General features: G+C 36.1%; 1 protein-coding gene across 9 annotated transcripts in view; it reads left to right on the top strand.

Moving 5' to 3' along the window:
* The window catches only part of LRRIQ1 (leucine rich repeats and IQ motif containing 1), a 136556-nt gene that overhangs the window by 108010 nt on the left and 6259 nt on the right, over positions 1-22287 (top strand). For 7 of the 9 annotated variants that reach the window (XM_067559858.1, XM_067559856.1, XM_067559860.1 and 4 more), the window contains 3 exons: positions 738-870; positions 2728-2788; positions 9767-9887. In XM_067559858.1, coding sequence (XP_067415959.1) covers positions 738-870; positions 2728-2788; positions 9767-9887 — 315 coding nt within the window. Of the gene's footprint in view, positions 1-737; positions 871-2727; positions 2789-3136; positions 3221-9766; positions 9888-10952; positions 11029-22287 lie in introns of those variants that run through there. The other 2 variants (XM_067559862.1, XM_067559863.1) reach the window with 2 other exon arrangements.

Here is a 22287-nt window from a genome sequence, read left to right as displayed (position 1 = left end):
TTGGAAAACATAACTTACCACTTAAAAAGTACAGTATGTAATTTTTATTATAGCGTATTGTATATTCTACTTCCTCTCTCTCTTCCTCCCTCCCTCTGCTTCCTTCCCTCCCCCCCCCCCCCCCAATGCTCAGAAGTAAAGTTCTGGTGGTGGTTCCAACTCTTTATCTAAATTTCCCCCAGAAAAAAAATAAACCCTTTTGCTAATACGTAGTTAAGATTGATAATCTTAACATGAAATGACTGTTTGAAGGCAACTGAAGCTGGACAGTGGGGAGCAGTGTCAGCTGAGGCTCTGCCAACTGCTTTTGTGACTTTGGTCAAGTCATGTGTGCTTTGGTTCCATTTGGGAAAGGAGGATAATGATGCTTCTGACCTTATGGGGGCAAAATAAAGATAAATGCATTGATGTTTGTGAGGTTCATAGATGCTGCAGTAAGGAGGGCTGTAAATTCCTAGATATAATCTTACTTCCCAACTACTGCAGAAGGATTCTCTGCAATCTTCCACTTGTAGGCACTTTTCTTCAAAAGGTCACTAAAGAATAAAAAAGAATAATATTTAAAATATAAAAGTAATCCAGAGGGCTTTGGACTCTTGCAGATAAAATGGATATTTGCCAGTTTGTTGACTTCCTCAAAAGCATCTTCTGATGTTTGCAGAGTCTGTTGGTTACTCTTTCACTCTCTGTTATTTTCAAATAACAATGGAAGATGAGGATCTCTTTCTCATCCTCAGGGAGGGAAGAAGAATTTGTCCATTTGGTTACTACTGCAACTGAGAAATTACAAAGGAGCAACAAACTTACATATGAATGGCTTCACACACAGGTCGGAGATTATGAAGCAACCAGCTCGAGAAATGTTAAATGGTGAGGTCATTGCTTTTTAAATTAGATTTTTGTATGTTAAATATCTCTTGTAAAGTGAAACCTAGGTTAATTATCCTAAAACAAACATAACTTTATAGCTAAAGGCCAGTACACATTGCCAGGTCCCAAACAGACTCCCATTAAAACTGATTTAATAATTCTGTGGATCCCTCTTCTGCAACTGATAGTGAATTGGTATGCTACCCAGCATACAATATCTAATGATAAAATATACAAGTAACTTTACACCAGAAACATGAGGAATTGTATTCTATGAAGACTATAGGGAAAAAATATGTTGTTCTTCACATGGGGCATAATTCTCTTGTTATATAAGGCATTGAAATTATTTTACAGTGATAGCTAATTAAATACACTGTACATATGTTGTTAGGATAGGTTAAGAAACTAAATACAACTTTATAAATGGATATGTATTTTTATTTTATCTTTGAAACATTGAAAGAACAAGTTAAGAAAATACTACTTTGATGCTTTCATAGTACATTTGAATAAGGGATTGTAAAACCCTATTCTGTACTAACTCTGTTTTGGTTACTAAATAGATGAAATACAAATACAGATTTATTAAAAATAATTTTGCTCCTTAAACTAAGATTATAACATAAACACAGTGCATTTAACATTTCTTGTTTACAAAGTCAATATACGATAAATCCATTGAAGTCAGTGGTAGCTGCCGATGCTCAGTACTTTTTAAAAAAAATCAGTTTAGTTGTCAGTATGTAATACATGTTAGTATGCTTATTTAAAATATTTTTTTTAAAATGAAAATAAAATTAATTTCTGAAGAAAAACTACTGTACTATTTTTTGTACACTTGGAAAAAATAAGCTTTTTCAACATGGTTAAGTTGTGTATATCAGATGAGTAAGTAGCAACAATTTTTTTTAAACTCTCATCTGTAATATAGTCAATCACATACCTTTATAGTGGGGTTCATGCACCCCAGGTGTTTAAGGTGATTTTTTTCAGTGCTTTTGATGATAGTGAAAACATTTTGCAGAGGAAAACAGGATGATTTTTTAAAGTAAAATAATATTTCAGCTTACCAGAGGAAAAGTTATAAATGTTAAGTTACCTTTGCAAATGTGTGTAGTACATTAATTATTTGTACTAGAGAGACAAGGTGGGTGAGGTAATATCTTTTATTGGACCAACTTCTGTTGGTGAGAGAGGCAAGTTTTAGAACTTACACAAAGCACTTCCTCAGGTCTGGGAAATGTACTCAGAGTGTCACATCCTGGGATCAACAGGATTACAATACTGCATATAATATTTGTGTTGACATTTGTTAAGATCATTTAGATATTTTGTCCAATCCTGCTCCTATTGAAGTTAGTGGCAAAACTCCCGTTGACTTCAATGGGAACACAAGGTATAAAACAACTGATAGATTTATCTAACGGAGAACAACTTAATTGCTACAGAAAGTAAATATAATAATTGATTTGATAAGATCTGGTGATTGTGAAAGCCCATTGAAATCAAAGGGAGTCTTTTCGTTTTCTTCAGTGGGTTTTGGGCCAGATTCTATGGCTATAATTTATACTAATTCAATAAACTGCTATATTTGATGCTTCCAGTCATGGACCGATTTGCATTTTGAGAACTATATCTTAGGCTATCTTAAAATAACTGATTACCATATTTGAGCTACTCAGATGCTTAAAAAATAATATGCATTGATATAGAATAAAAATAATAATTGATCATATTTAGCTAAATATGTTGCTTTTTGTATCGAGCAATAGTACTTCCAGAAAGGTATCTTATCAAAATCAGTATACTTAATGTGGTGTTAAAGTATTTGCTCTGCTTTTTATCACTACACAGCAATCGCTTCTTGCCTGACTTAGACCCAGACATACTCAATGGTGGACGAGTTCAACTAGTGGTAAGATGTTTGTTTCACTTTAAAACTTTAGTTTATAGAATCAGAACTTAAATCTTAATAGGTGATATTTCCAAATGTGTGTGACCTGAAAAACAAGCATAATCTTTTTTGCTTGAATATAATCCTTTTATTTTGATTCTGACCTTGCAATCAGATCCACATGGCTGAATCTCAATAGAGTACCATTGTGGTCAATGGGGGTGCACATGGACACAAGAGTGAACCTGCAGCACAGAAGCATAATTTTCATATGGAAATTGATACTATTTTTGGTTTAAAATAAAAAAAAATTGAATTCATTTTAAAACTTCCAAATACAGCTTTTTTTAAAATAAAATATTCCTTTAGGTTCCAGTTCAAGAAAGCACTCCTGTTCAGGAATCAAGGCCTACATCTGTTTTAGTCGTATGTGTTTAAATGTACTTAAACCACATAAAGATCACAAATGTAAACTAGTCCAATGTGTTCAGAGTACCGTGTACTAAAAGGTAGTAAATTGGATTTGGGCATTATTGTCATGATTATTACACAATCCAGAATATTATATTTATTCCTAAAATTTCTATCCGCTAAGCAATAAAAACCCAGTTTTAAATCTTAAAATGCCTTCACCCTATTTGCCTTTTCTTCCTTTTCAATTGAGATTTTAAAATATTCTGAAATATTTTGTATAGAAGGTTATTCTGAGATTTTTGTTTTTAGTTTGTTTTGTGTAAACTGATGATGCAGGTTGAAGTAAAATATGTTTTAGGGGAAAAGGCTTGGCATCTAGAAATATCTAGATGTTCCTCTGTTATTATGGTTTTAGCAGTTTAATAGCACCCGTGTTTTTTAACCGTACTTAAATCAAATGTGATTTAAAAGCTTAGCCACTCTGGCAAATATCCTTGATAATATAATTGCATTGGAGAAAAATTACTAAATTTTGTTAATGCAAACCACAAGATAACATTTAGCATGGCTTGACACAGAAATTTCAGCACGGTACTTTCACTGTTCCGATTTGAAAATATTCAGTGTGATATTTAATCTTTATTACAATCTTTATTTTTGTCTCTGTGTGTTCATATCTGTCTGGTATACAAGGAAAAACAAAAAGGATCACAAAATTGACTTTAACAATAAAATACTACATAGTTTTCTGTTTTTAATTTCATCAGGCAGTGAATAAAGCAAGATATCTCAATATAGAACATGCATAGGTGTAAATAATATGTATATGTACGTGCAAAGGACAACAATATGTTTGAGTTGACTTGTCACAGATATTCTTTATCCTTGTTCAAAGCATGCCAGATTACTAAAGTACAACCCCTCCCCCTCTCCCCCCCCCCCCCCCCCCCCCCAAAAAAAAATCCTTGGAAGCCATTCTGATTATTTATAAGAATGGTAATATAGAGGAATATGAAGTGATTAATTTGTGTTACAATATCACTCAGAACTAAGGTAATTGAAGATAGTTTATCAGTTATTTCTTTTTCCCTCATCCAGAATGTTAATGCAACAATATTTTAAGATGTGCTCTTCATTTGGACTCTCACTGTCACTTTTGTGCACTATTTACAATCTCACTTATGCGTGCAGAAAAAACAGGTTCAGATCCCATGCTGGCGTAAAGTGGCATAGTTCCATTGAAATCAGTGGTGCTATGCTTAATTACGCCAGGCTCAGAATCTGGTCCATAATTTACAAGGACATATCACCATTTTCACATGCAAATCATGTGTATGAAAAAGCTGAATAAGTAAAATCAAGTTATCATTATTTGTATTGAGGTTGTGTCTAAAATGTACAAAACATTTTCCAAATACAAAAGAAGACACAGTCACAAAGCTAAGGCTCCTTCGAAATTTGACTCAGTAATTATTTTATTACATTCTCTCCAATTTATTTATGTAGAGAATACAAAGTTCCACTTGACAAATTTCTGTTTGCTGCTTTCTTGATATGGCTTTCATAAGAGTTAGTGGGGAGAGAGTTTATTATTTCTCTTTAGTATATGATCTGTTTTTTGGATCCTGGTTAAAGCTTGCTTTCATAAACTGAGTTGCCTGTCTGTGGTTTTTGTGAGCAGTAGCTCTGACTGTTTTTAGGGAGGAGCTAAAACAATAATTACCCCAATCTGAAATGGTTCATAATCCAATGATGGTATATATGGATACACATTATGTAATTGATCATAAACATATATACACATAAGTAGACAGTAGCAATATATTAAGCAGTTTTATCTACAAAATAGCTATGCAATCCCATAGCAAGAACAGAAAAGATCTTGGAGTGTGCCTGTATAACCCGAAATGCTGTATCAAGCCGTTTGTGTTTTGGATTAAACTTGTTTTGTAGTGGTGAGTTTTTTAAAAAGCTAGTATTATTTTGATTGATAGTCCTTTGATGCGATTATTCTTACTTTAATTTTAGCCTGCATAGTAACAAATATTAATAGTTGTAAAGCTAGCCACTCTTATTAAATCCAGTATAAACAGTGCTTGTTAGTGATGGGTGCATCCTCAAATGGTTGGATAAGAGGACCAGAGCATGGATACTACTACTTTTGGACATTTTAAGGGCACAAACAAAAAAACCTTTGTACGTTATATTTTTTACATTAGGAAGCAATCTGCTATGCATGGAAATGAAAAAGATGGAAATATGAATGATATATCAACTCTGTTTAATTTCAATCACTGTAAGTGTCAGAATGATCAAATTGTACATAAACACTTGATACCAGAGGGAGACGAACATAAATAACTGGATTCTAAAGACCTTGTGTACCTTGTGTACCCAGTTCCCATCCACCTCCATGCACTTCTGAAGATTAGGCCAGAAATAACCAATTTTTGCAATAGAAATCCAGGACATCTTTCAGAGTACCTTAATATTGTCACTGAAGAGAAGAGTGATTGTTGCCGTTAAGAGCAAGAGCAGAGATTGCAACCTGTGCAAATGAAATTTTAAAAATCATGGCCACTAAACCTACAAAAGGCATACAGCAGGGAAAATGGCATACTGTCCAAAAATGAAGAATACATTCTGGGTTACTAATTTAACTGACTGCATCTTTGAAGTTGATGATTTGAAAATGGCCAAGAGTAGAAATTGGAAAAGAAAAACCTAATAAAGTTTGAAAATTAGACATAGATGAATTTTGTAAAATTTAAGATACTCGGTAATTGTGAGGAATGGGTTATTATGGGTTAGTGAGGAAGGGCAGGAGTGGACTCATTGTACCTCTGCAGCTGACAGTTTGAAAATTGCAGCCACACATGAATACGTATAATAGGGATAGTGGGTTGTCAGAGATAATCATTTAAGACTGTGATTTCTTAAGAGTATGCTCCTTCTCTTGCTCCTCTTCGTTATCTCCATGCATCTATAATCCATCTACACTAGAAAAATATTTCTGCACGAAAAGTATGACTGGGTCTTCCCCACAAGTCCCGAGCACAACTGGAAGTAGTAGGGCAGTGGGCCTCTTTGTTCCTCTCCATCCCACTTCTGCTGCAGAGGCAGCAAAAATAGGACAGGGGTTCTATTCCTCTGCTTATTATTCCTCTCCCTCAACTGTGGCAGCTTCAGGCCCGATGTGGCGAATGTCAGAGCCTTCATAGCTATTTTTTCCCCCCTCTCTCTCCATTATTTCATTCTTTCTGTGCAACTCCTGACTAGCGATGGGAATCTAACATGGAGCAAAATGTTTCACAGTTCACATCCTACCTCATGTCCTCTTAAGGCATTTTGTATTTGAATGAGGTGATAATTTAAAGGAGGAATGAATTATTAGGCAAAATATGCCCTAAGACTACTACTGCCTTCCAAGGATGAGGAGCTCTGGCTGGCAGCTTGAGAAAATGATAGAAAAATGTCCCAAAGCTGCTAATGCTAAGGAGAAACTCCAAGAAGAGTTAAAAGAAGAGATTTATCCTACTAACATTATAGAAGCTATAATAGTACCAGGAATGTCTGATGCAGTAATTAAAAGTCCTGATCCTAAAATAATGTTTCCTCTTCCCTGAACCCTAAGATTACTGCACTTTTTTGTCTGTGGAGAAGGTAGCACAAAAGGTCAATGAATGCATTGAACAATTGGAGAGGACAGAAAAGTATCATTACCCTAAAGAATGAGAGGCTTCACTTCAGAGTTTGTATCAGCTCCAGCAAGAAATTTAAATAATGGGGAAAGTGTCTGGAAGAGTGAGAGAAGAAATATAAAAAGAACAATTTATGTATTATGGGTTGAGGAGCCGAAGACTTCATCCCACAATCTTCTCTAACATGAGGTCCTCTGAAGTTTTAAATCTGGAATAGAAATGTATCTACATGAAAATAGACTTCACTCACTGCTCATTAATTCCTCATCTTCTGGATAATGGAAGACCAGGAGCTGTTATACTGTGACTCCACAACTTCACAGATAAAGAGAAAATCCTAATAGCACTGCAGAGACAGAGGGGGAAAATCTGTTTCAGTGTTTCTTCCCACTTACATCCTTAAGTAAATCCTCTTTTGTGCTAAAGGTCACAAAGACAGTGTGGTGCAGACAGTCTGCAAATCCTGCAAAACCGCAGCTTTCATTTGACAGAAGGAGATTGAGGTGTGAGGATATGAAAAAGCATGATACTCATAAGGAAAAAACAATCACTGTCTCAGAGAAAGAATGAATGCCTGGTTTATTCCCTTTTCATGCAAACTTTCTTGCTCACACTCTGTTAACATGGAGGTGGATTCATTTTCTTTGTCTTCTGAATCTTGTCTATCATTTTGCCCTGCTTCTGAAATTTCCTGTCCCATGTCAGTGATACCTGTCAGTATTTAGTTCCAGTTTGAATGGATATTACAGTGGCCATATTTTTCAATTATACATTTTCCATGTCCAGATCAACGCAGGAACTTAATGTGTACAGCTTGTTCTCTTGTCATAACAGCTTATGAATACTGTCTCTTTTATTCTCTCTGACTTAGGTAGTTACTGTTACTTTTGTCACAGTGGTGTCCTGCCTGAAACAAGTTAGGTTTTACTTCTTCGGTGCTTGTCATATCATAATTCTCCTAATTTTCCACTCATCCATAGAATCTGCCTAAAAAACTAAATTTTAATTGTAGAGTTCCTCCCCCTTTTGAAATAGCTTTTCAGGCACTCTTCATATATTATAAAGAAGCTAAAAAAGACAGTCCTTTCCTTTTTTGTTTCCTTTGCCTTTAAAACCTCCATCTTACACAATTTTTTTTCAAGGACAAGATGGTGCTCCCAACACAGCCTGAATTCCTTCCAAAGTTGGTGATGGTGTTCCACCTTCATTGGTCAATACCCCTTTTAATATCATTCTTTTGCTCATGTCTGGTGCAGTAAAGCCCTTCTTCACAAGATCAATGTGAAAAGAGCCCCTAAGCTTTTAACTGGAGCAGACTGCATTTCATACAAAGTCATCACAAGGCTGTGAGCAATCTTAGTCCTTGTGCTGTTTTGAATGCAAAGACTACTGAAGTCTATCCAACAGCACTGTAGCTACTAGACTCTACAGAGAAAGAAGGGAGGACCTAGAGCCATGGTTTACCTGACTTGGGCATGATAGCACCAAGGATGGTGCGGCAGCCTTCTTGTTTCTGAACTGAGGCACAATAACTTTGAGTTCCTGCTGAGGATCCTTACAGCAAGCTGACACACAATGTCATAATTGAGCCCCAGATGTGTACACACATATGTATGCATGTGAGTGTGTGTGTTTTTATATAGTAATAATGTAATATAAAATTGTTACCGTATGAGTGCGTGTGTTTTACATGGTAAAAATGTAGCATAAAAGTGTTACTGTTCAAGATGTATGTTCACTTTGCTTATTGTCACACACTTCCTGTTGCAGTCTTTTTCAAGTTTTTTTCTTTTGGCATATCTGGATCAGTTTAGTGTCTTAGAATGGAAATGAGTACCTTCAGAGAAGAAATAATTACTGGTCTATCATTGTTGCTCATTGAGGAGATATATCTTGACAGATGATCACTTCCTTCAGGAATGGAGACTTAGAAATTTGAATATATTTACATTGTTCATCTGCTTTTGTTTTAGCAGTATGTCACTCCCTCCTACAAAGAGATCTGACCATAAAAGCACAATAGAGTGTTTAGGTCCCTAAGAAAGAGTGTTGCAGTATAGCCCCTACTGGGATTAATATCTCAGATCTTCTAACTAAGGGAGTTCTTGTTAAGTGCATGTAGGTTCAAGGTCTTAAGAGTGTTATCTGACATCTATGGTATCTTCCAGGTCAGTGTTTCTAAGCCATGCTTCATGAGCCCCCAAGATCAAGAACCGTGTGCTAAAATGAGAGAACGTTTCAATTCTATGTTGTTCTATTTGGTTCTATTTGTTTTAATTTAAATTCTGTGTTGTACTATTTGTTCATATATCATGTCCATCACCAACATGTACCACCATTGGACGTCAGAAGATTATAATTAATATAATACTTTTACTTAAAGTGTAAATTAAATGCTGTCTGATGGCCATGGTTAAGTAGCAAACCGCTAAAAGATGAAATTACGTACTGCATGCTTGATTGATAGAATCGATACTTGCCCTGGATAAAACATAAATATTGCAGAAAATAATCTAATATGACATTTCTGGCATTCAACTATGACTTAAATAATAGACTGGTCAGTAAATGATCTTAAGCTGTTCAAGGTTTCATCAGCTGTCTGCAAGATTGATTTTCTTCAAAATTACTGTAGTAAAAAGTTTTCTTTTGTTGTTGCACTGACTCAGATCGCAAACCACAATTTTAAGATCGGCTCTTATTTACAAAAATGCTTTGACATAGTGCATTTGTTAAGCCAAGGCAGCAATAAAGGATTGTGGTATCATTTTGAAGAAGGTTGTTTGACAGAGCCTGTTTATTTATTTTGGGGTAATTTGAGCTGCATTCAGAAAATGTCATATTTTGTTTCATGATTGTGTACATTCTCTCCCACTGCTCCCAGGCAAGCCCGGTAAGCAGAGAAGACACGGATTTAGACCTTATTTCCATGATCAGTGGAAGTGCTTTGACTCAGAACAGAGAGAAAAATAATCAGCCACACAGACACTCAGCAGGTTCTTCAAGTAAGTTGTGGTTTCTCTCAATATTCACTTTAAAAATCACTTTAAAATGAGTTGGCGGAATTGCATTTCTAACTGCATTCTCATAGAGACGGGGAATACGATGCCAGCCACCGGCATGTCTAGTAACATATTTTTTTTTAATTTCATACCTGAAACTTTTCCTTTGTTTTACATACTTGTATATAAAAAATTCAAAATCATTTTAAAAAATTAACATCATTAGATATTTGTCTGTTTGTTAATTATAACCTATGATTCTCCTGCAAGCCATTCCAAATCCTTTGATCATTCATTTCCTTAAATCTGATGTTTTTCCAATTCTTAATTATGAAAGGAAAGTTTTGTATTCCAAAAGAACTATCTGTCTTGTCTTTCTTCCATAAAAGTTCATTATAAATATTTAGGGAAAGTTGATTTATATAAAAACTGAATGCACCACAGTACACATCCCAATCCAGGCACATATTGCAATTATTAAATTGGGATGTAGGTAGTGACTGTTAAACTCTAGTAGCAAATACAGTATTTTTTAAGTTCTGGGGAAATAGAAATAAACAAGAGAATCAACACTGGAAATAAATGTTTTAATTATTAAAAATCATAAAAAACAACTTTTTTAGCTTCAAGTTTTGCTGTGCAGAATAAAACTAAATGAAAATTGGGAAAGTATCTGTTATATAAATATATTATATTCCATATGCTATTTATAGATTTTGGAAAATGAGACTTTCAAGCATAAGTGAAACTCAGAAGTAAAAAATGACAACATAGGAAGTGTAAAGGGTTTTAAAAGAGGTAGGCAGATTTGTGTAGTTCAATAGTACTGTATAACTAGCAGAGTTGTTTGAGATTGTTCCTATCATCGTAAAATAGGCCATTTCAGCAAAAGGTAGATCTTATTGCTGGTTTCAGCTATTTTGATCAGACCTTTTTCATTCACACTAATACTGGCTATTCAGTTTAAATGAAACTTGAACCCAAAATACGTGGAAAGACCAATAAACTGAAAGAAAAAGTAGATCTAACAGCATATGGCATACTATTTTCATCTATATTTTGTAACAGTAGTTCAAAAACTTTTGAAACAAAGGATGAAATGAAGCTACAGATGGAATCCAGTCAGTCACAAAATCCACCAAGTACCAAAAAAAAAAAAAAAAAGAAGAAGAAGAAGAGAATACTGAATCTAATCCAACACTAAGTAAAATCAATGGCAAAAAGACCCATTGATATGAAAGGAAGTAGGATTGAAAACACTGTTCATAAGTGTACAGTGATATGAAGTAATGAACACTTACATTGATTGTACATGTATTTATTTATGAACAATTCATTTATCTTACCTACAATTTAATTTTAAAAACTTCATGAATGCTACATATATTGAACAATATGTATGTAGAAATCTCAAATTATATATAATGATGAAACATGAGTGTCTGTTTTATTAAATAATTCAACATATAATATTTGTGGCCTAGATTGTAATTCTGGTCCTATGTGACCACTCTGGAAAGCGAAAGGGGGTATAACACCTTCATCTCCGGCATAGCCATGTAGCTTTTTCCCAAACTGGGAATGTGGGTGCAAAGAGAACAGACACCACAGGTCACTGCTCCCCTTCACAAACAAATGGACAGAAAGGAGCAAAATTTTGGCAGAGCCATATTTTATTTGAGTGTGTGTAAGACAGGGATGGAGTAAGCTGTGAGTGGCGATAGGCTCCTTCCCCCTCTACCTCCCTCCTCCCTTGTGCAACCCAGGAATTCAGGGAAAATTGTGACTCAGAGCAGAAACCTAGATTTTGTGTGTGTGTGTGTTATGTTAATTCCAATTATTCCAATATAGACAAAAATACGAGTTAGAGTCTCTGCTTGTCCTCCCATTCTCCACCCGTCTTTCACAACGCTTCATTGGCTCAAATGAACACCCTGTTTCATGGTCTAATTTTGTAGATGAATACTAAATTTGGAAGAAAGAAAGTGGGGTACATGTAGGTTCTTGGACATAGAAAGGCAAAACTCTCTCTCTCTCTCTCCACTTGTCTTCCCTACCTTTCTCTGTGCCCCTCCCTGCTACAGACCCAGTCCCTCACATCTTGCCATCATGCTTCCATGAGCCTTTTATTTCTTTCCCGCACCATGTTTGCATATTTTCCTTGCCGTCTCTTGGGTGTGGGGTGGGGGAAGTAGCTGTTTCCACTGATCCTCCCATTATGCCTCTGTAGCGAGGCACAAAGAGAAGGAGCTCTGGCTAGGATCAATGAGAACTATGAGGAACAACCTCTTCAGCTGTGAAGGCAGCCCAAGCAGCTCTGAATCCTCAAGACAGGCATTTGAGACCCAGAACTCAGGGCTAAAATCTGAGACTGTGACAGGCAAAATGAGACTGTTAACAGAGTTCCACTGGAGAAAGGAACTCAAGTTCTGAGCCATTCTCTCGCCCATCCATCCCTGTCCTTGTCAAGAAAGCCCAATAATGACTCTTTTCTCTTCCTGCCCTATACTCTCTCAGGCAGGGTGTGGGGCCACAACATGGAGTGAGGGCTCAGTCACTTATAGCAATATACATTATTTATATTGATATGGTGTGACCTTACCATTATGAGCATACACACACACACGTTTCTGTCACTATATGAATAACATTGCACATACAATGCTTTTTATTTTGAAATCTCAGAGTTTTTTTCAAAAATGAACATTATCCCTCATTTTATAAATGGACAAATTAAGCCACAAGGAGACTGTGATTTATCCAAGATCACACAGCAAGTTAGTGGCAGAGTCAGACTTAGACTCTCTCCTCTCTAATTATGAGACAGTGCTGACTAAGTACATTATCTGCTTTAGATACCAGAATCAGGGCCTCATTGTGGCAGGTTACCATACAAATAAATGTGGAAAGATGTCCCTGTCTTGACAAGCTTACAGTCAAGAATTGTCAGCTGTGAGAGTTGATGAGCTTCTTAGCACTTCAGACTATCACATCACTTATACAGATACTTAAAATCTTAAATCATTACTTAATATTAATCACCCATGTTTTGAAATCTGGGCCAAAAGAAATAAGCCAGAAACAATTCAGAAATTAGGCAATGGAAAATTTAAGTAGTATTTATTTTTAAGAAAAAAAAGAAGATAGAGAATTAGAGTCCAGCTAGTTTAACTAAATACCTGATTATCAATCCATTTGTAAGCATTAAAATAAAATTAATTCAGTAGTAGGCTGAATGGGTTAATAAAAACAGCATGCTATACTAACTTAATTTTATTCCTTGATAGGATAACAAGCTTACTGGATAAGGGAAATGCAGTAGACATAGTATATCTCAACTTTCGTAAGGCATTTGATATGGTTCCACATAGTATAGTCATAAAGAAAATTGAGTGCTGTGGATTAAATAGAACTACTTCAAAATGGATATACATCAACATAAAGGATAGGAATATAACAACTGCCATATTGGATGAGACTCGTGGTCCATTTATTTCAGTATCATGTCTTTGATACTGGCCAGTACTAGCTGCTTCACAAGAAGGTACAGGGAACTCTGAAGAGGTCAGTTATTGGATAACCTGTCCCCAGAAAAAATTTCATCACATTTCATTTCTGTTAGTTAGAGATCGACCTGTGCTCTGAAGAATGAGGGCTTATATCCCTTCCAAAACTCTTGGCTATTAATTTTTTAGTACAGTTTTGATAAATTGTAAAGATAAGCCAAAATACTTACACTAATGCCAAGTTTGTGGTCAGATAATTCAATACCCAATCATAGTAACCAGTTTTCAATCCCCTCCTCTCTCTTTATGTCACCATTACTCCTCTTGTGGTTTTGACTTCCAATGCTAATTATCCCTAAATCTGCCTATACCCCAAACCTCTCCACCCCCAACCAGTCTGGCATTTTAGATGTCTCTCTCTCATCTCTTCTGGAATGTCCAGCTACCATCTCCATTTTTCCTAAATTGAACATAACATTTTTTTTCTCCTAATCCTTAGCCTTTTCATCCTTCATTTCCATTCTCTTCTTTGTCACTGAGGCCTGTAATTTTGTTGTTGTCTTTTAGGGTGGAATTTCCAAAATCACATACATGATTTAGAATTGAAAATCAATTGGATTTGTGCTCTTAAATCATGGAGATGTTTTTCAATATCCCACCCTTAATTCTTACCTCTCCTCCTCCCTCCTCCTGTGCTAGTGTCTCACTGAATCCCTGATTCATGAAAGCATCACTTCTCAGGCAAGCAAGCTTGCCCTAACCAGATGACTAAATCCTAGCACTTTTTCCTCTTCATTTTTTCCAGAATCTACCTTCTACTTACTGTCTCCACTGCTAACCTTTATCTACTCCCTGGTCATCCCTCACCTAGATTACTTCTCTACTACATCCATATGTTGTGAAATTAAGTTTATTGTGGTTAATTAAACACTCATATACCACAACGATAAGACTACAGAAAACCCTATAGTGAAAGCAACTAATTACATAAACAATAAGCTTTTATTGTCCAGTCTCCTGGCTCTCAGTGGTCCCTCCTCCGATATGTACAAAATTCTTCTGAAAAAATCATCTTCCTTTTTCTCCTGTCTGGTAGAGTCCTCCCTCCTTTTTTCCCTTCATTGCATTCCTGTCTTCTAGCACTTTGTGATCACTTAGAAAATATTCTAGCTTCTTGTCACCTACAAAGCCTTATGCATCTTGTCCTCACCTTCATTTCTACTTCCTCCTACTCCTCAGTCACTTCCTGTACTCCTCCCAATTTCACTTGAAGGCTCTGAGCCTTCTGTCATGCTATCTCCTACACCAAGAAAGCTCTTACTGTCCATCCTACTCCTTCAAACCCCTCCTTTAATCTACTTCTTTAAGCAGTTCTTCCTTCTCAGCATTATTAATCTTCAAACCATGTAGTTCGAGAAATGTAATCTTCTGTGTCATCTTCATCTTTATCTTGCTGCTAGCAGTCTGTAAATTTGTTGGGGCAGGAAACAACATGTTTTATTTATGAGCTAAATCCCAATGTGCTTACTCATATTTTACAGATTCTTTGCTTAGCTAACTCCCATTGACTCCAGTGGTAACTTGCCTCAGTATAAAAATGGAACAGGGATCTTCATATTTGACCTTGTATCTTTAAATATATATATAAACTTACAACAGTATAAAATGTTTTTATTAATAGTAATAGTAATAAAATGCACAAAATGTCAAAGGTAAAGTTGCCATGCAAACCTTAATTTTGCATATACTGGCTTTTGCCTGCGAAACTGGCTGGAGAAGTACAGCAGCATCAATGCTCTGGACCGAGATAGGCGACTGCATTGGGTTCAGCTCCCCTTATGTCATTGATTTACTCTAACCAGTAGAATTACAGCATACAAATTAATGAGTGGGGAATGGTGATAAATTATTGGGTTATCTTGATATCACGATGACACTAAAGAATGACCTGAACTGCTGAATTGGCTCTGATTGTAATAACAGTCAAACAGCAATCATTAATGAAGTTGCTTAATTATAAACTGATTTCTTCAAATGTGCCCTTTTCCAGGTTTTTCAATTAGATTTGACTGTATGACGAGTTTAAAGGATCAGTAACAAGCTATTGGAGAGGCCTGAAAGATTCTGAAACTCAACAATGTAATTTTGTACAAAAATTTTTAAAAAATCATTTTAATTAATTTTAACTGCTTAATATCTTTCTTGAAAATAGTCATAAAATTCATTCTTCACTCAGATTTAAGTGCTGTAAATTTGGAGACAATACAGTGTATACTTCATACAGAATAAAGTGTTTAACCCCTGCCTTACGTTAAATTGAACCCTACCTTACCTCTGGAATCGCAATCCAGTGCCACCATAATTAGGAGTAAAGTGTATATCTTCTGTAGGCTACAGCCAGGTGAAATGTCCACATGTATGTTAGCAGGCCTGCATTCCAGCCAAAAGAGGGCATGATGGGAGAACAGACAGGTGTACAAACTTTAAGTATGAGATGACTAAGTTTCTCAATCTTCAAAAGTGATGTTAGAGAAACCTAAACTATTTTGTGGACAGAATGGCAATAAAACATACAGGTCTTGTTGGACTGGAAAGTGGTTTAAATATACTACCACTAGTATTTCTTCCCAAAATGGTTGTATATCTCATAATGATTGATAGTTGGTCTTTTAAAATGTAGGGTACAGTCCTGAAGTCCTTGTTCACAGAAGCCATCCCATTGACTTAAATGAGAAAGTGTTTGCAGGCTCAGGCTCAGAGAGTAAGATTTTCATGGAGAAACATGTATTTTAGGCCATGATCCTGTAAATACTTGTGCATGTGCATAATTTTGTTCATGTGAGTATTCCAATTGGTTTCAATGAGACTATCTTGTAATCAAAATTAAACATGTATTTAAGTATTTGCAGGATTGAGGTCTTAATCTGTTTGTGAAGTGCAATGCAAATGTTTAGCTTTGCCAAAATGATTTTTAATAATCATGGATACATATGTATTTTTCTGTAGATTATCTAGATATTTAACAGTACAGAATTAATCTTCCTGAATGGACTATAATAATAAAGCCTATTTATTGCATTCCTCTAATAAAGTGCTTAATCTGTTTTTAATGCAGCATATTTTGTTGAAAAAAGCCCTAGAAATAATGCACACACACATATATATATATTGTTTTCACCTATAAGGCATGCATATATATATATAATGTAACAGAGAGAGAGAGAGATAATTACACACAAAAAACTACATTAAAAGAGCATTATTAAGGTTGCACAGTCAAACACACAAAAGTTAGGAAAGGCCAGAATTAAGGTGCCTGTGAAACCTTAATTTGGCTCCTTGGTGCATATGCATTATGATGGTCTAGTTAAATAATTACATACTGTATTTTTTCAACAAGATCTCTGTGTACAGAATGGACAGTGCTCATTTAATAGGCAGCTATGCAATATTTTGTGGTATCCTCATTGTTCAATGTGTGGCTCAGGCCTTATTTTATTGCACAAACCCTGCTCTGAAAAGAGAATTATTAATTTCCATATGGGCTTTTCTTTGGCACTCATTGCTATAGTATCTGAGTGCTTCGCAAACATTAATTAATTTATCTTCACAACACTCTGTGATAGTGTGGTATTATTCCCACTTTACAGATGAGGAACTGAAGCAGAGAGACTAAAGTCAAATGTATCCGCTAATTTGGGCACCCAATTTGAGACACCTAGGACCTGATTTTTTTTTTTAGAGCATGTAGCATTATATGGCATTTAATATGTTCAAAGCACAGCTCTCATTGGCTAAGAGTGGCTCAGCACTTCTACAGATCAGACTCTAGGGTGTGAAATCAGGCACCCTGAAAAGGAGAAATACATAATTAGTGTCCACCTCTGAAAAGTTTGATATAAGTGACTTGCCTAGCATCAACTAGTTCCTTAGTGACAGAGGCAGAGATAGAATTGAATTCTCCAGAGCTACATTCAATGTCTGAACCATGAGACTGTCCTTTTCTTCCTGCAGTCCACTGTCTCATTCACTACACACCTTCCATCTTCTGCAACAAATGGGTAGAGGTCCTACACAAAACAGCCTTTACTACACAGTGCTGATTTATCTTCACAGCAGGGTCATCATGTGCACTGAATGAGGCAGGGGTCCGATGGAAAAAACAGTGTGTGTGCATGTAATTAAAGACTATCATAGTCTATGTGCACAAGGGGAAATGAATTAAGGTTGCAAGGGGAACCTTAATTCGGGCATTTCCTAACTTTTGCTGCTTGACTTTGCAACATTAATCATGTTGTTTTAATGTAGCTTTTTGTATGGAATTTTCTAGGTTTTTGAATAAGCAAACTGAAAAAACAGAAATACCATTATGTAACATATTAACATCCACTTGGGTATTCAGTAGGGCTGAAACCATTAGATCTACCACACAGACCTCTGCCACTTGAGCTAACTGAGTAAAATAACCTACCTGTCAACATCCTCCATCTGTATTAGCACCCTCTTTGCCAGTGGGTTTTGTTGATATTTGTTGATTTCAGAGGAATGGTGAGACACAGGAATCTTCCAAAGGTTCATTCGAGGCTCTGGAGAGGAGTGTTCTCTACTGAGCACAGATTTTTCTTCCTATTTCCCCAAACTTGACCCCTTCTGTTCCTTTGCCTCCAACCTGTCCCCTGTCCCAGTCCTCTCTCTTCCTCATCTGTGGCTCCTTGTCCCAGTCCCATTCTCCTCACCTAACTAGTCTCAGGGTCCACTCCTAAGATTCTTATCCCAGTCCTAGTCTCCCTCTCCAGAATTCTAGGCCCAATCTTTTTCCCATTCTCAATCCCAGTCTCCTTGCCCATGCAGTCCCAGTTCCCTCCTCTCAGCTCCTCATCCGAACTGTCTTTCTCCCCTACTGGCCTCCAGTCACCTCCATACCCATATTCCCCATCCCCAGTGGCTTCCAGGTCCCCTCCCCAAATTTCTCATCCAATCTGTGTCCTGACCAGCCACCTCCTTGTCCTAGTCTCTTTGGCCAGCCAGTTCCAATTCTCCCCATACATCCTGGGTTCTCATCAGATTTGTGTCCCCGCCCTCGATCTCCTTCCTCCCACCAGATTAGTTTCCAGTCAGTCTCTTTGCCCAGCCTTTCTCATCTTCCCCATGACTCTTCATCCTATCTCCATCTCTCTCCTTTTTATAAGCTCCTTTTTCCCTTCCTGGCTCCCAGTCCCCTTACCCAAACAATTCCAATCTTCTCTGCCTCCCACCCCAGCTCTCTGCCCTGTTGTCTTTCCCCTTCCCCAATCCAGATCTTGTCCTCTTTGCATTCGATTCAGGCAGTTTCCTACTCCATGCCTGGACCTGGACCTGGCCCAGCCTGCAGAAGCAGTTGCAGGGAAAGTCCTACTCAGTCCCTGCAACTCTAGACCAGAGAATGCTCAGTGTGTGTGTAATCTCCTGGCAAGTCTGTACTTATCATGTGTGAGCTAAGATTTTTCAAAGGTTTCTATCTTGGCCGAATTTGAGCAGATTTTGGGAATGGCAAAAATCACATCCCTGATACAAAGGCTGCCCCCTTACTAAAATTGATGTCTCTGCTCCAAAGCAGGAGGACTGCCAGAGTTTCTCAGATAAAAGGTCACCAGAATTAAAAATAATCAGTCTGAGGCAGATACCTGGCATGAAAAATTTATTCCAGCCAAAACAGATATAGCTTGGCAAAACAGCTGAAAACAGTCTTGTAATGGGAAGTGCCAAGCTACCTTAATATCACCTGTAATTTAAAAAAAAAATGCTGTGTTTTATAGCTAGTTATAGGGAGATTGAGAAACTGGATTATTGGCTCTAAAACATTGTTTCATTATGTAGAAATGCCATAAATAAATAGTTTCAATTTAAGGCCCCAGTCCTGCAAACCCTTAAACTCATGAGTATCTTTATGCATTTGGAGATCAGTGAGGATATTCATGTGCATAAACATTTGTAGCATGAGGGCTGAAGTGACAAAAAATATTTGAAATTAGTTGTCTTGTTTATAAAATTCAAAGCTCAGGCTCCAATCCTATAAACACTTATGCCGGTCGTTAATATGAAGTCAAGGAGACTCGTACATAAAATTTAACGCTTGTGCAAATATTTGCAGGACTGGGATTTAAACAACAAGAATATAATTAAAGACATAGTACCCCAAATCCTATGAGATTTTTTTCCTCATCTTTGATCTTTGCACATACCTTTCTAAATTGTAGGATTGTCAAAAGTTTAAACGTATCATCTCATTTATGCTACAAAATCTGATAAGAAGAGTTATGCTTTTTAGAGGTCTGTTTTTGAGTCAGAAAAGTGGTTGAGATTTCTTGATGCTACTGCAGAATAAGTGTGAAATAATACATGAAAAATTGATCAAATTGAAAATTAGAGTTAAATTATTCAAAAGCCATTCTGAACTGGTTTAAAATGTTATGATAGTGTACCTAATCAAGCTAACGATATATGTTTACTGAGACACCAAATATGTTATAAGGAGTAAAATCCTTCTCCTACTCTAAAACTCCCATTGATTTCAAAAGGGCCAGAATTTCGCCATAGGTGCTTTATATTTATTTTCTTCCCTGATTTTTATCTATTTAATAACAAAGTTTAACTGGTACAACTAACTTTCAGAAGAAGTGGTAAGTCTAACTTCAATGTGGACATAAGAAGCAACATAAAAAGCAACTGCTGTTAGATTGTAGCATCTAGCTCACCCCTAAAACTGCTGAATCTAACTCATTCGCAGAGCTTAAATTGATGTAAACGCTTTGCTGCTAAGGATTTGTTCTGGTCACTTTCTTTAAAATGTTGAATCTTTCTTTCCATGCTTTCTTATGCAGTATTTGCTGTTAAGCAATACAATATGGTAAGGACTTTGAAATAAATTATATATCCAGAAAACTAGTTAGGTGTATCGATTAAAATCCTATGACGTCTTAGCATACATCATGAAATTTCTAACATAACCTGTTTAACAAAGTTTTTTTTCTAGATACCAAGAGTTTCATTCAAAGCATTTTACATATTGCATTACTTATCCAAGCAGAGCATATGTAAACCTTGACATTTGTTAAAGAATGAGGGATTTAACCAAAAAAGACCAGAACAAATCATTAGCAGAAAACAGATTAAACATCAGAGAAGTGACTGCTTGAAAATATGAACACTCTAACCAAACTCAAGAGATGCTTTCAGCACATACTTACACACCAAACATTATTTTTGTTTATAAGCACCTGAAAATATCTTTGAGACTTAGAGCTTCACATAGCCAAAAACACATAGTATTACTATAAACAAATCATTTTCAATAACTGCTTCACAATTTTAGAAGTATGAGTAGTATGAGTTAGTCACTTTTCTTGTTTAAGAATTGTTCACGATTTTACTCTGACCTGGCTAAATGTTTCAGTTTAACACAGTGCATAATTATTCTATTTAATAGACTTGTTAGGTTCTATTTAAATGTAATACTAATCATAATTATTAATAAGAATATTCTTGTGGTCACCAAACAAAAGCCAGTACAATCCTATTAATTTGCATTACAATTTGTTTCATCTCTGTCTGTGTTCATTTTAAAAACACAAGGGCCTGATCTGAAGCCAGTGAAGTCATTGAGAGTCTTTCAACTGACTCCAGTGGGCTTTGGATAAGACCCATTACTAATTAATTTGTGGAACACAAAATAAAGTAAAGGTATAATGATAACTAGTCATAATTGTTTATTTACATATATTTAACAAACTATTAATGTAAATACCTCCAGCTATTTTGTCAGCAAAGGTTCCCTTTAAAAACCTTGTTTATTCAGATGTATACTAATCAGATGTCCGCTCATTTCAGAGCAACATTTTATTTTAGGGAAAAGAAGCTAATGCAGAATCCAGTGCTGTTGTAATATCTGTTCCGATGATCATATAATAAGAGCTTTGAGATATTATTAGCGATATCAATAGAAAGAGTTATAACTAACCCTGGAAAGATTGCAAATTATTGTTTATATGTAGAGTCTGACTTTGAAAAAGGGCACAAAGACAACAGCTAAGGCTCACAGAATACTTTTGCAATGAATAAATGCCTGACCCTGCAGCTCTTACTTATGTAAGTAGCCCCATTGAGGTTAATGTTTGGTACAGAACCTTGAAAAATACAAAATGCTATACAAGTGCAAGGTATTGTTATTTAGTAGGGATCTCTGGCTTTATCTCCTGTAGCTTCAATCAGTCATCCTCCTCTATCTTTTCATTCTTTTTTTGTCATCCTCTGCCTCCCCCCGCCCCCCACCAACCTTGGCTGTTTAAATAACTCCCTAAAATAATATTCTTGCTTGGCTTCCTGTGGCCAGAAGGAAACATACAGCTACAAACACATATAGCAATGAGGAGGAGAAAAAGAGAAATCAGGAGAAAAGAGCAAGAAATATAAATAAACAGAAGAAACATAAGCTGGTATTTCAGATACCCATTCATTTGAACAAGAGACTGCACTGCTGAATTTCTGGGAATAAGTGGTGCTATATAAGTAAGGACCACTCCTTCAATTCAAAATGGTGTTGCCAGCACTAAGACTATTCTGCAGGTTCCTGTTGTGCCCCCCTGGATCTAGACAGGACCAGGAACATTGGAGATGGTTCCCTCTTTAGTGGAACACTTCACTCGGGAGAAGTGTGCCCAGGTTTCTATTCTGATAGTGTAGGATTAGGAGGGGGTTTGTTTATAGACTGATTGACATTAAAATAACTAAATTGGTTTTAATTGAAATCTCTTGTTATTTCAGTGCAAGTCTGTGTATGGAGGTGCATTTTGTATAAATAAGACATTCTTAATCCAAAATAAATGTGTCCATGCACAACTTTCAGTAAAATAACAAACTGT

The sequence above is a fragment of the Emydura macquarii genome, unplaced genomic scaffold (genome assembly GCF_026122565.2).
Source record: "Emydura macquarii macquarii isolate MOO-44397 ecotype Brisbane River unplaced genomic scaffold, CSIRO-AGI_Emac_v2 contig_2205, whole genome shotgun sequence".
In the NCBI taxonomy this organism is placed as follows: Eukaryota; Metazoa; Chordata; order Testudines; family Chelidae; genus Emydura; species Emydura macquarii.
Note: the sequence above shows the minus strand (reverse complement) of the source record. Positions and strands in the feature narration are given on the sequence as shown.